Genomic DNA, 11390 nt, shown 5'->3' with positions numbered 1-11390 from the left:
CCATGAGCTTACGTCCGAATTACGAGATGCTATGATTTCGATAAGAAATGGTACGGCAATCGGTCTCGAGAGAATAAGACCTGAACATCTGTAGAATCTTTCCCCAGACCTTACCAGCGCGTTACCTGCGCAAACGCAAGGCTCCTAACCCGCGGAATACCAGCAAGACTATATTGATGCATAAGATGGAGCATGCACATGGCATCAACACCCAATCTGCCCACTGCCCGTCTTATAGTCTCTTTTCACGAGTGGTCCTTAACAGGATTGAAAAATTAGATGAAGGATGCCGTGCAAGCAAACAGTGTTTCGAAAAGCTTTCAAGACCATTGACCACATTCACACTATTTCAAAACTCACCGAGGTATCGCGAGAGTAGAAAATCCCGCTCAGACACAGAATGTGTTTCACCTTCATCGGGTAAAAGGCATTCGACCCAGATGAAGCGGTCCTGGAAACCTGCAACAACCAAGGCACTCAGTACTCACTCCCTACTCAATAGAAAAAGGCGCTTCAAGAGTTGTACAGCAACTTCACGGCTTCACGGATTTTTTTCTCCATTCTACAAAATTTTCATCATCGGTGTGAAGAGGTCTGACAGGGTGATACAATCTAATGTAAAATATTCACGGCAATTTTCAAGAACCCATGGCAAAAGTTGGAATAGGACGAGAGTCGGCAGTAACACCACCTGCGCATCGCTGATGACAACATTCTGGTACTATCTAACAACAGCGAAGCAAAACGAATGTTGTCCGAATTCGACCAAACGTCAGGAGAAATCGGTTTCCAGCTGAATGTGCGAAAGACAATATTCATGAGAAGCGTTGTTGAGCCTTGGATCCCCAGATATACGCGGAAACGAACATATCAGAATGCATATCTAATATGTCCGTTTTTACGTATAAATAAGTCGAGAATGAACGTAAAAAAACAACCTAGCCTCTGCGCAGGAGAAACGAGCGGCTGCAGGAACGTATAAGAACATCAAGGATTCAATGGAGAACACCAGAGGCACCGCTCGCTCTGAATCCGGCTATGTTGTGGCACCGGCGAGGATTGGATAAAAGAATGAAGGATAGCGTCTGGCGTCAATTAATCCGCTTGGGATGCGCCACCACCTTCACTTCAAATCAGAATCGTTTGAGGTTTACGAACCATAATCATAAAACTGTAACCACCTCATATAGTGAAATACTTGGGCTAATCGATGCATTAAAGAAGTGTCATTGTACTCCTTGACAAGTCTGGAACCGCCTAAGAGCTGATTGGATACGATGCTATTTGACAGATTTCACAAATAAATATGTTCGTTCCTCCTCACGTGCATAATATATTACAAGTCGTTTTGACCCGACTATACCTAGGGGCCTGCCACCTCAATAAGGGAGACTGAGCTAGAGATCTGAACACAAACACTAACATTTTGATCGACTAGGTAATGGTAACTGCTGGTGTGAATTGTGAATAGATCCCATGAATTGTCTTCTCGTTCGTTCCGTTGCTCGGTTTTATCGGGTGTTAACAGCTACGGTAAAAAAAAGATAGACCTTAATTCTGTTCCTCTGTTCTGTAAGAGTGAAGATCCCATTCTGAGTAATAAAACAAGAAATGATGAAATTGAAATGACTTGTGTTGTCTCACTACGGTACCTTGTACGAAACCGCTGAGAAAAATTCTTCCTGAGCTCAACTTATTTTCTTGTACTCGACAGAACGATTCCAGTTCCAGGCACTGAATAACTGACGAGGTCGGCCTGCCTTAGTAAAAACCCCTCCCAGTCAACGAGTCTGCATTGAAGACAGCATACCGCGGAACGACGACGATTTGGGGACTAATCCACGAAATGGCAGGTTATTAGACCAGGAGTACGAGCGCTCTACTTCTAAATTTCTTCTCTTGAAAGACGTGGGGGAAAATCGGCTTAGTTGATCGAATTTTTTCACGACCTAACAACGTGTCACCTAACAACGTATCACATATGCGACTGCAGGCATACGCCCCACGTTTGTTAACACGCGGGCAACCAATGGGCTGCTGACACTGTGTCCTCCGCTCGTAAGAAAATTCAATCGACAGGGCCGTTTCCCACGCCGTTTTCAGAGCAGTTAGGGATAGTGAACGTGATCGAATCGTCCGCATGATTTACAGCGATAACTCTGTCTTTGTTTGAGAGATTCAAATATCGTCAATTTTGTATGCTGCCTCTGAATTACATTCATTTCGTAATTTGGAATATCGAATTATCAAGAAGATTTATGAAAATTTATAGAACGACCTCAAAATTAACAAAGTATGAGCAAGAAGTAAAGGGATTTTCAAAAAAGTCAGTAACTAACACGTCCAAAAAACTGATATATTCAGTACATCTGCATCCATTCACATCTGGAACTTCTCTTTTTCAGGAGCTATCGAATGTGAAGAACTCTCTTAAAACGTCGTCATATTCGAAGATATCGAAGAAGGTGATCATAACCAATGAATTGACAAGCTCCAACATTCGTTGCTAAAAGAAAGGAAATACACATAACGGTGTTCCTCAAAATATGTTTGGAAAATTGGTGGAAAACTTACAAACACACAGGATATGAATAAGATCAAGTCTCCGATGCGTACTTCTGGACAGTTCGTTCTTTCAACAACGAGGTCATTGAGGCAATTTATAAGCAAATTACGTTGTTTGACACATATTCGACGTCCATTCTCACCAAATTTATGATAACCTCAAAGTAGTTAACTGAATGATACATCTCTGTGTTCATTCTATATCACTTGGTGAAAGCGGACTTAGCAAAGATTGGCTTCAAAGAGGGGCGCAGCGAAAAAAAAATTGAGAGAGAAATTGATGAGTGAAGTAAGAGGTAAGATTAACTGATTGATGCAAGATGTCTACAACAATGAAAAAACTATGAATAAGTCAACCAAAAACTTCCAGATCCTAGACAAAAGGTGAGTATCGTTAGGTACCCACAGCTCCGGCGACAAACTATCCCTAGGCGGAATGACATTGGGTCAGCAGCATCAGCAGGAAATTGCGCTCCCCTCGCCTCATGTCCCAACCAAGAAACGTCCATTAACGTCATCTACTATATAATAACGGGCTTATTCTGTCACGTGTGTCTGTGTGTCTGTGTGTGTGTGTGTGTCAGTCACGAAATTCAAAATGAGGGGTGCGACGGGTCCACCGGCGTCGAGTTAATGCCTCGAAGCTAGGAAGCTATAAAATGAGGTGTGAAGGGGTCCACCGGCACCAAATACCTATAGAAGGGGGTACGACGGGTCCAAGACGTCGGATACCTATAGAAGGGGATGCGACGGGTCTATCGGCGCCAGATAGCCTTAAAAGGGGGTGCGACGGGTCCATCGGCGCCAGATAGCCTTAGAAGGGGGTGCGACGGGTCCATCGGCGTCGGATACCTATAGAAGGGGGTGCGACGGGTCCATCGGCGCCAGGTAGCCTTAGAAGGGGGTGCGACGGGTCCATCGGCGTCGGATACCTATAGAAGGGGGTGCGACGGGTCCATCGGCGCCGGATACCTTAGAAGGGGGTGCGACGGGTCCATCGGCGCCAGATAGCCTTAGAAGGGGGTGCGACGGGTCCACCGCGTCGGATACCTATAGAAGGGGGCGACGGGTCCCACGACGTCGGATACCTATAGGAGGTGCGACGGGTCCAATGCGTCGGTTGTGCCGATGATAGATACCTTTAGGGGGTATGACGGGTCCAATGGCGTCGAGTTGGTGTGCCGGCGTCGTAAAGCTAGGGACGTTGTAAAAGTTTTATAGTTGTAACCACTTTCGGCGTTGCGCTCCACCTACTCGGCTCCGCTGTTCCTCAGAAACTGGATATACACGTTCAAACAGCTGCTTAAATAGTAGCACGCTGTTTATGTGATCTGACGTGGAACGCTATCTTTATCAGTACAATGATGTTGTCCATGTCATTTCATGTTAAACATTATTCTGCCGTAACTGTTAGGGAGAAACAACAGGAAAACCCATTCTTCGAATACCACTTTCAAATCGTGTCTACACTGTGTAGGGAACGAAAACGAATGAGTGTTTTGAGCTAAAAGTAACCTTTAGGGTCAGAGTAATTTCAGTAGAAGTGCTGTTCAGCAGTAAGAAGAGTTGTGCAAGCGAGGGGAGCACATTGAAAACCCGAAAGCTGTAAAATTGGGTGCGACGGACAGCGTGGAACTGTTGTACAGTATTATTTTGGAGTAATTTTTTTTGCGTGTCGCAGAAGTTAAATGGCACGTTGCAGCCGTTTGATACCCGTGGCTACTGCGCGCGTTGTTCATCACCTCTATGACTCCTCCGTGCGTTTGTTTCCTTGCACGTTTGCCTCAGCTTGGTATTGTGCTCCTCAGAAAGTGGAAACACCAATGAAACCGGCTGCTTAAATAGTAGCTAACAGCTTACATAATTTGACAAAGAACGTTACCTTTATCAGTACGATGATCTTCACATTATTTTATGTTAAACATCATTCCTTGATAGCTGTTGAGGAAAATAGGGAGAACACCCATTCTTCGCGTAATGCTTTAAAATTGTGTATATATTATATTCGAACCGAAGTAGTGTTTGAAGCTAAAGTTTGAATATTCTCAAAATGTAGAACTGACGCGTTTAGAAAAAACTATGAAATTTTTTGTCTTTATATACATTAAAAAAGAAAGAAGAAAATAACAAAACAACATGAAAACAGAACTCTTATTATTTACAGAAAATATCACTACCACTAATTTTTGAATTTCAATTTAAAAGTATATTTTGGTTAGTTGATGAAAGTGAGCGAAGCGAACACCACACAAAGTCTGAGAGTCCGGCGTAAGCCGGACGATCAGACTTGTTGTCTAATAATGTGCAAAATATGGCTATGAAATATGGCATGCTACCACGGCTATGGCCTCTATACGGAGTCTCGATCGTTTATGTATTGAGTATATCAGACGGTTACACATGAAGTGCCAGAAGTAGGAAGTAGTTGTGTAATTTATTTGTGTAAAGAACAAATCAAAACTTTTAAGACTCAAGGCTCAAGAAGACAAAACGAAAAATCCTATCGATTAATACCAACTTATTTTGTTAGACTTTTTAGTTTGATTTGAAAGAATCCGTACGAATGTTGTCAAGGTCAAAATTGTCAAAATTCGAACAGTTGTTTCTTGATGAATTAAGGTTTGCTCACAGCACACATACAGATCGAGTACAAAATTTGATCAAAGGATGTTCCGTTTTATGCGTATGTGGGTTTTTGATCTGCAGAAAATACACATCTTTGGAGCCGTGATGAAAGAGTTCAGTCTCATTATTATGGTGCAGATTTATATATAAATAGAAGCCGTGTTCACAGGAGCAGACTAAAAAGAGGATAGATAAAATAAATGTGGTATGACGAGGTGTGAGAAGAGGCCACAATGAAGATAACGTATAAATGGTGGTCTGAAGTAAACTTAATTTAGGTTAACAATAGAAAATGTCAGATTTCACCCTCTGTTTCAGAGGCGCAATTCAAAATGGTGATGTCTTGACAAAATCTATCGCAAAAATTCCGACTACTACAACTGTTACACAGTAACCATTGTGAAGCCAAAAATTTTGGGACGTTGTCAGCTTTATGTTTTTTTGTTCGATGATGTTTTGTTTTTCTAGAAATTTTCTACATTTTTGCTTCATTTTCATCACCTACAGTTTTCACTTTCTGCATAGCTACGCTGTTACCTTTTCACACTCTGAAACCTCCTAGAAGCCAACTCTATCACGTAATTGCAATACCAACACGGCGCACGACCTCAGTGATGTGATGGAGAGAGAGCGTGGCTCAATGACCTCGGCTAGCCCAGGATTTGCCTGCTCCTCACTACCGTCAGCTTCTTCTGCAGGCACCTATATGGCTGCACATAATCGGCTGTGGGTACCTAACGACCGCAATCCGCTAAGCTATGCTACGCAATCCGCTATGCAGGAATCGGGTCCTCCACTATTGCGTAACTGTGCACTAACTAACTGCCACCTTTTCCGAGGACGCCTCACATCGCCGGGTTAGAACACGCCTGTACAACATAATTGAATTCTTGTAGTATTATTACTATATAATCATTCAATCAGCAGAAATAAAGAGGTGATACTCACTTATATGCCAGCAAACAAGTACCTTTAAGAGGCAAAACTCATCAAACTGAAGATTCAGCCGATGAAATGGCACTACTAAAGTATGCCAATACGCTGCTAGTCGTGGAACGATTGATCTGAACAGAGATGGATACGTGAACCGTATGTAGAAATCTACAAGTCACGTTCTCAACGCCAGAGAAAACAAAAGAGAAATTTTGAGATACAAAAGAGAAATAATACATTTGTAGTTTCACCTTAAATCTCCCGTAAATCAACATACTTATACTTAGCTTTGTCCTTCTTGGTGGCGAACAGATCTTGCGCCCATGGTTCGTCACCGGTCATTGGCATGGGGTCAATACAGATGTACTCACAAGAGTTTACCACCATCCAGTTGTCTTCGTAGGAAAGACAGCAAGTAAAATATGCTAAGTTCAATAGTGAATCAACACCACAAACACTTCGATAGAAAAAATTCTGGAAGAAATTGTGCAAAATTGTGTGCAGCAAAGATTATCGAAATATCAGTTAGCTATACCTTTTCAAATGCTTCTAGCTCAGCAAATTGCAGGAAAGCGATGGTGAAATCGTACAACATGATAAAGTCTGACCTGGTGTTGCCAACATATTCTCTGTAGTTCAAAGGCTTCAAATGTCGTTTCTCGTAAGGCTGAAAAAATTAAACCATAAAACACAGGAGTGGTTTTACTGGAACGCTTTTACGGTAATTTTCTGTGAGTTCAAAAATTGGTTCAAACGGCATAAGTCTTGAAATGTTGTGGTCTAGTAGCATCTTTCTCTCATCAAAACCCTTGTCTTCTGATAAGGTCTTAGGGACTAGCCATAACATAAATCTGCCTATACACAGAACAAATAGAGAAAACAAAAACGGCACAGAGCAGAAGGGAGAAGGATTTGAAATGTGGCGAAAAAACAAACGAGGTGATGGGCCTGACTGCTCTGCTGCCGACTGACTTCAAATTGTGAGCACGTGTTACGTCCAAAGTTATAGCTTTCTGACGCTGTGTTAGTAGATTTCTTTGGCGAGCGATAAACTTGAACATGGTTCTGTTGCATTCCCCTGTCCTTTGATGCTGGTTGATGTGCGAAGAAATTCTGACCTGTTGTGGTCCTTTCAAGAACGTCAGAGAAGAAGTACTTTGGAAAAGGTGGATTTTAGAAAGGACGAGAGAATTCATAGAGTAATGACAATGAGTCTGTATACGCTCCTCAGAACGGCAATTATGAGGAAAGCAACATAGTAGTAATCTCTCACCCTCCAAGTCGCATCTTGCCTGTATCTACTTTCTTTTTTCTTCATTTTACGAGATAAAATTAAGTCGAAAAACTAACAATGCTTTGAAATTTGAATTTACAAAAAAATGTTGATCAGGGTAAAGCGTGTGATGGGATTTCCCATTGTGAAGGGGGGAGGGGGTCATATCTTGCGTGCCCTGCATGACTTTCTCAGCCAGCGAGGAGCGCGGCAAAGAATTACGGTAGCTTTCCCGTGCCGACCGCAGTATTTAAGGGCTGGCTCCCAATACTCGCGGTAGTTTCTTTCCTACCTTTTTGGTGTGCGTCGTGTTTTGGTAATGCCATGTTCCCGTGTTCCAGCGCATACCATCTACCACTTTCAACCGCATCAACACTGCTGGGGCCCGAACCGCTTCCCATCTACCATTTATAAGGCAAGAACCACTATCCGCATAACCGCTATGACATAGCCCGATCTATACCGTTTGCCATCTGTTGTGTCGTGCATAATACATGTTGTTGCCATTGTATTGGCGTCTTAAGCATAAACCGTATTTGCAAATCACTCATGTACTGCCTAATGTTATACCACTTTATAATACGTACCACTTGTGTTTGGCAAAGAGAAATAGGAGGAGGAGCAGCTCGAAAGGGAAGCAGGGCAGAGGGATAGCACCCTGGGCGCGAGCCGGCAGGATTTGGAGTGGCTAGGCCACCATCTGGTGGGTAGCACAGCGCGAGTCCCTCAGGATCCGGGCAGTCGGCTCGGTCCAATTCACCCGCTGCTCCTCTTCGAAGAGGAAGGGGTCATAAACGAGTGTGGAGTGCAGTGGGCGGTAGTGAATGGAAGATAGCATGATAACGAGGACAAAGAATTACGTAATATTAAGCAATTACATGGATTACAAAATATTATATTAAATTTTAGGGGTAGGACAGTAACATGGAAGCATCATTTTGTTTTGAAGATCTACAAGGTTACAATGTGACAACAGAACCACACCTCATCAAGCCACATTTTTGCAAAAGAGATAGAAGCTTTAAACTACTCCTAAAAGGTGAAGAATTTAACTACAAGTAGTTCTCAGCATTTTAGACGTGGATCATGTAGAATTCAAAGCCCAAAGTAGCTCAGATTCTGTGAAATTGTTAGGTCTGTAAGATCGCAAATAACATCGTGATAAGAGGACCTAGAGGAATATTTTAGGTCGCTTTTTATAGAGGAAGGTTCGCGTTACAAGATTGTCATGCCGCTGTCTTCTGCAACCTTCTAGTTGCTTTTGAATTTAGATGGGAATACAGTTTTCAATAACATTTCAGCAGATTTGCTTCTACTATATGGTATTTCCTCCCTTTTGTCAGCTACCGAATTTCAGATTGCCATTTGTTTCTCGGCTAATTTTCGATTTTCCCTTTTCGAAGCATACGTAATTTTGAATATATTGAAATGAAGAAGAAGAAGAAGAAGGAGGAGGAGGAGGAAAAGTCGTATTCGTGAAGACCCTATCCCATCACCACGCTAGATCCTGGTGTTGATTGACACTTAGGCAGTGATTCGACGATTTTGCGTGGAAGAGAAGGCATTGGAATGCATGTGTAGTTGGGTCAAAACGAAGTGAAGTACTCTTGTACAGTGCAGTTGTATAAGCGGCGTGGTGGAGATGGCTGGAATCGACAAGGGATTATCGCGAACTACAGCTGTGGATGGTGTTAGCAAGGATCCTCAAGCAATCCTAACCGTTACGGTTCAATGCCCTGTTTCAAGCGCAGCCGCTTACGCAAGTGCACAGTGCTTCATGTGGCTTTGACCCTACTATAGGCAGTGGAGCGGACTGAAGCTTGGCGCAGTTGTGTAAGCGGCTGTGTTCGAAAGGGCGCTATGGATCCAGCAGTTGTGATCGAGGTGGGATCATCACTGCCTCTGTAGTTCAACCGTTGGTTCCATCGCGCCGTTCCGAGCACAGCCGGTCGCGCATCGAGCTTCAGGCCGTTTTGAGCGGCTGTGCATAAATCAAGGAGAACCGAAAAGCGATCACTCATGGCGAGGGAAGAATTTCAATATCAACTTGTGCTTATTCAGAGGATGTACCTTGGACAGCTGTCACAAAAGAAAGAGAAGAGAAGAGCATACCAGGATTCAATAACTAAATTACACATAGGAAGAAAAAAAATAGGAACTTCTGTAGACTGTAAGTGAGACTGAGCGATGAAGACGGAGTGACCTCGCGACTGGACTCATAAGAGCCCACGCTCGGAGCGCATGAGGAGGGTCCTAGCCACCGGACACCGCCACGCCAGCCAGAGCAGCACAAGGATACTCTCGATGGGAGAGACTCGTACTTCTACTGAGCGACGCCTACTAGACTTGCTATGAAGTGCAACAATTGTGAACCACTCATAAGCTACTCACACATTCGTGCATTTTCGTAAAAACACTGATCATTTTCTCATTAGTGTACATTATCCTTCGCCGGTTATTTAAAGTAGCTTCCATTCGTTTACAGTGGTAAATGACCCATCGGCGGCTTTCCCTGCCTTGATTTGGTGCTTAAGACAAAGGTTATCAGTAAATAAAACACCAAATGCCTCAAAGTCGCACTTACCTACCGGAATACCCAGTACTTCGGAATATCCAGTGAGTAGTAGCGAGTCCCTTGCAGTTGTGTCCTTGCTAGTAGCGACGAATGCAATGTCCGGGACTTTTGATGAAGTTTCATTTGCAGCAGGTGCACTCCTGTCAGCGCCTCTTGTGGATCTCACCACTACAAGGAATCCGCACTATAGCTGTTGGAATAATAAACATTTGAAAACACAAAAAGCTTACATTCCCGATTCATATTGGCTGCAATACATTTATCATAACGACATTTCTTGCAAATCATGCGCTTTTCTGGAACAATTACCGTCAGTAATCCAATATGAAGACGTCATCAACAACGGACGCCAAACAACCAATTTATACAATCCATGCCTCCTCGCAAGTTTTACATACACTACACGGGGAAAATGTAGTTAGGAAGTGAGGGGGAGGCACTCAACCGCGCTCTTATTTCTGGATGCTCTACCTTCTTTTTTCTCTTAGTAGCTTTAGCCTACATGTGATAGATCCTCTAAGACTAGCAATTAGATTTTGCAGCATCCACTAATTTAGCTATTCACTTCCAGAGATAAGAGCACGGTCCATTCCCCTTCCCCCAAACTACACTCTACTCCACTACGCTTGATATCCTTCCAGTTTCCAGGGTGAAACTAAGTCTGTGCACTGTTCAATAACTCACCATAGTGAACTCCGCAAGGTGCTGGTGCTTCGCACTCATAAACAACATTAAATGCTACTGTTCGACGGAAGAACGCCGCACACGCCTTGAAATATGAATAATAAAGCCTGACATCGGATCGAAACAGGAATTTGTAAAAAAAAGTAAGAAGAATAAGTTAAATACAGACTTTGCACGAACGAGCTCCAAAATGCATCGATCTTGCCGTGGGCGATTTACAAATCTCACATGTTAGTTTGTGAGATCTCATCTTACGCGCTGCAGTCTCCAGTAGCAGTATATTCGGTTAAACTACAACAGAAAAGATAACTGTCACAGATAGTAATTAAAGGCAGCGTATCACGATTTTGACGTGGGCCGGAACACAATGCGAAAGGGTAGAGTTCGAGTAGTACATTGCGGAACCCAGCATGGTTCCTCTCATCTCTCCCTAAGTCGTAAAAAAACGGCGCGGGAACCGCTTTAGTTCCTACGAGGAACGTTAGAACGCGCTTACATGAACACGTTCCTGTCCCCTCATTAGTAGGCTAATCATTAGTTTCGCTTGAATAGGTTGGTGAAGGAGACATCACCTTCGACCGCTCGCAGTTGATTACCAAACTCTACGCCTTCGCAGTGGGTTCCGCAGCACGTCAAAGTCGTAAAGCGTCATGTATATGGTCACTCCCAAATGCTTCAGAGCGAGCACGCAATGCATGCCCTTCCTCTACCAACACACTTCTCCCCTGTGTCCTA

At 43.4% G+C, this 11390-nt stretch overlaps 1 protein-coding gene across 3 annotated transcripts; it reads right to left on the bottom strand.

The window, feature by feature from the left end:
* Window positions 1-2401: 2401 nt before the first annotated feature.
* Window positions 2402-10905, bottom strand: RB195_017830 (uncharacterized protein; the record flags this gene model as incomplete). 3 transcript variants are annotated; one of them, XM_064184999.1, is made up of 12 exons in its annotated part: window positions 2402-2506; window positions 2575-2723; window positions 3298-3338; window positions 5798-5892; window positions 6161-6254; window positions 6401-6597; window positions 6659-6790; window positions 9788-9924; window positions 9981-10139; window positions 10202-10267; window positions 10656-10740; window positions 10825-10851. In XM_064184999.1, the coding sequence occupies 12 exons, from the start codon at window positions 10849-10851 to the stop codon at window positions 2402-2404; spliced, it is 1287 nt and encodes a 428-aa protein (XP_064040880.1). The 3 variants fall into 3 exon arrangements, with proteins under 3 accessions (XP_064040880.1, XP_064040878.1, XP_064040879.1); XM_064184997.1 differs by lacking the exons at window positions 3298-3338; window positions 5798-5892 and having other exon boundaries at window positions 6139-6254; window positions 10825-10905; XM_064184998.1 differs by lacking the exons at window positions 3298-3338; window positions 5798-5892 and having other exon boundaries at window positions 6139-6254.
* Window positions 10906-11390: the final 485 nt, after the last annotated feature.

This window comes from Necator americanus, chromosome II (genome assembly GCF_031761385.1).
Source record: "Necator americanus strain Aroian chromosome II, whole genome shotgun sequence".
Classification (NCBI taxonomy): Eukaryota; Metazoa; Nematoda; class Chromadorea; order Rhabditida; family Ancylostomatidae; genus Necator; species Necator americanus.
The sequence above is the reverse complement of the archived record's forward strand: the minus strand, read 5'-3'. Positions and strand labels throughout refer to the sequence as shown.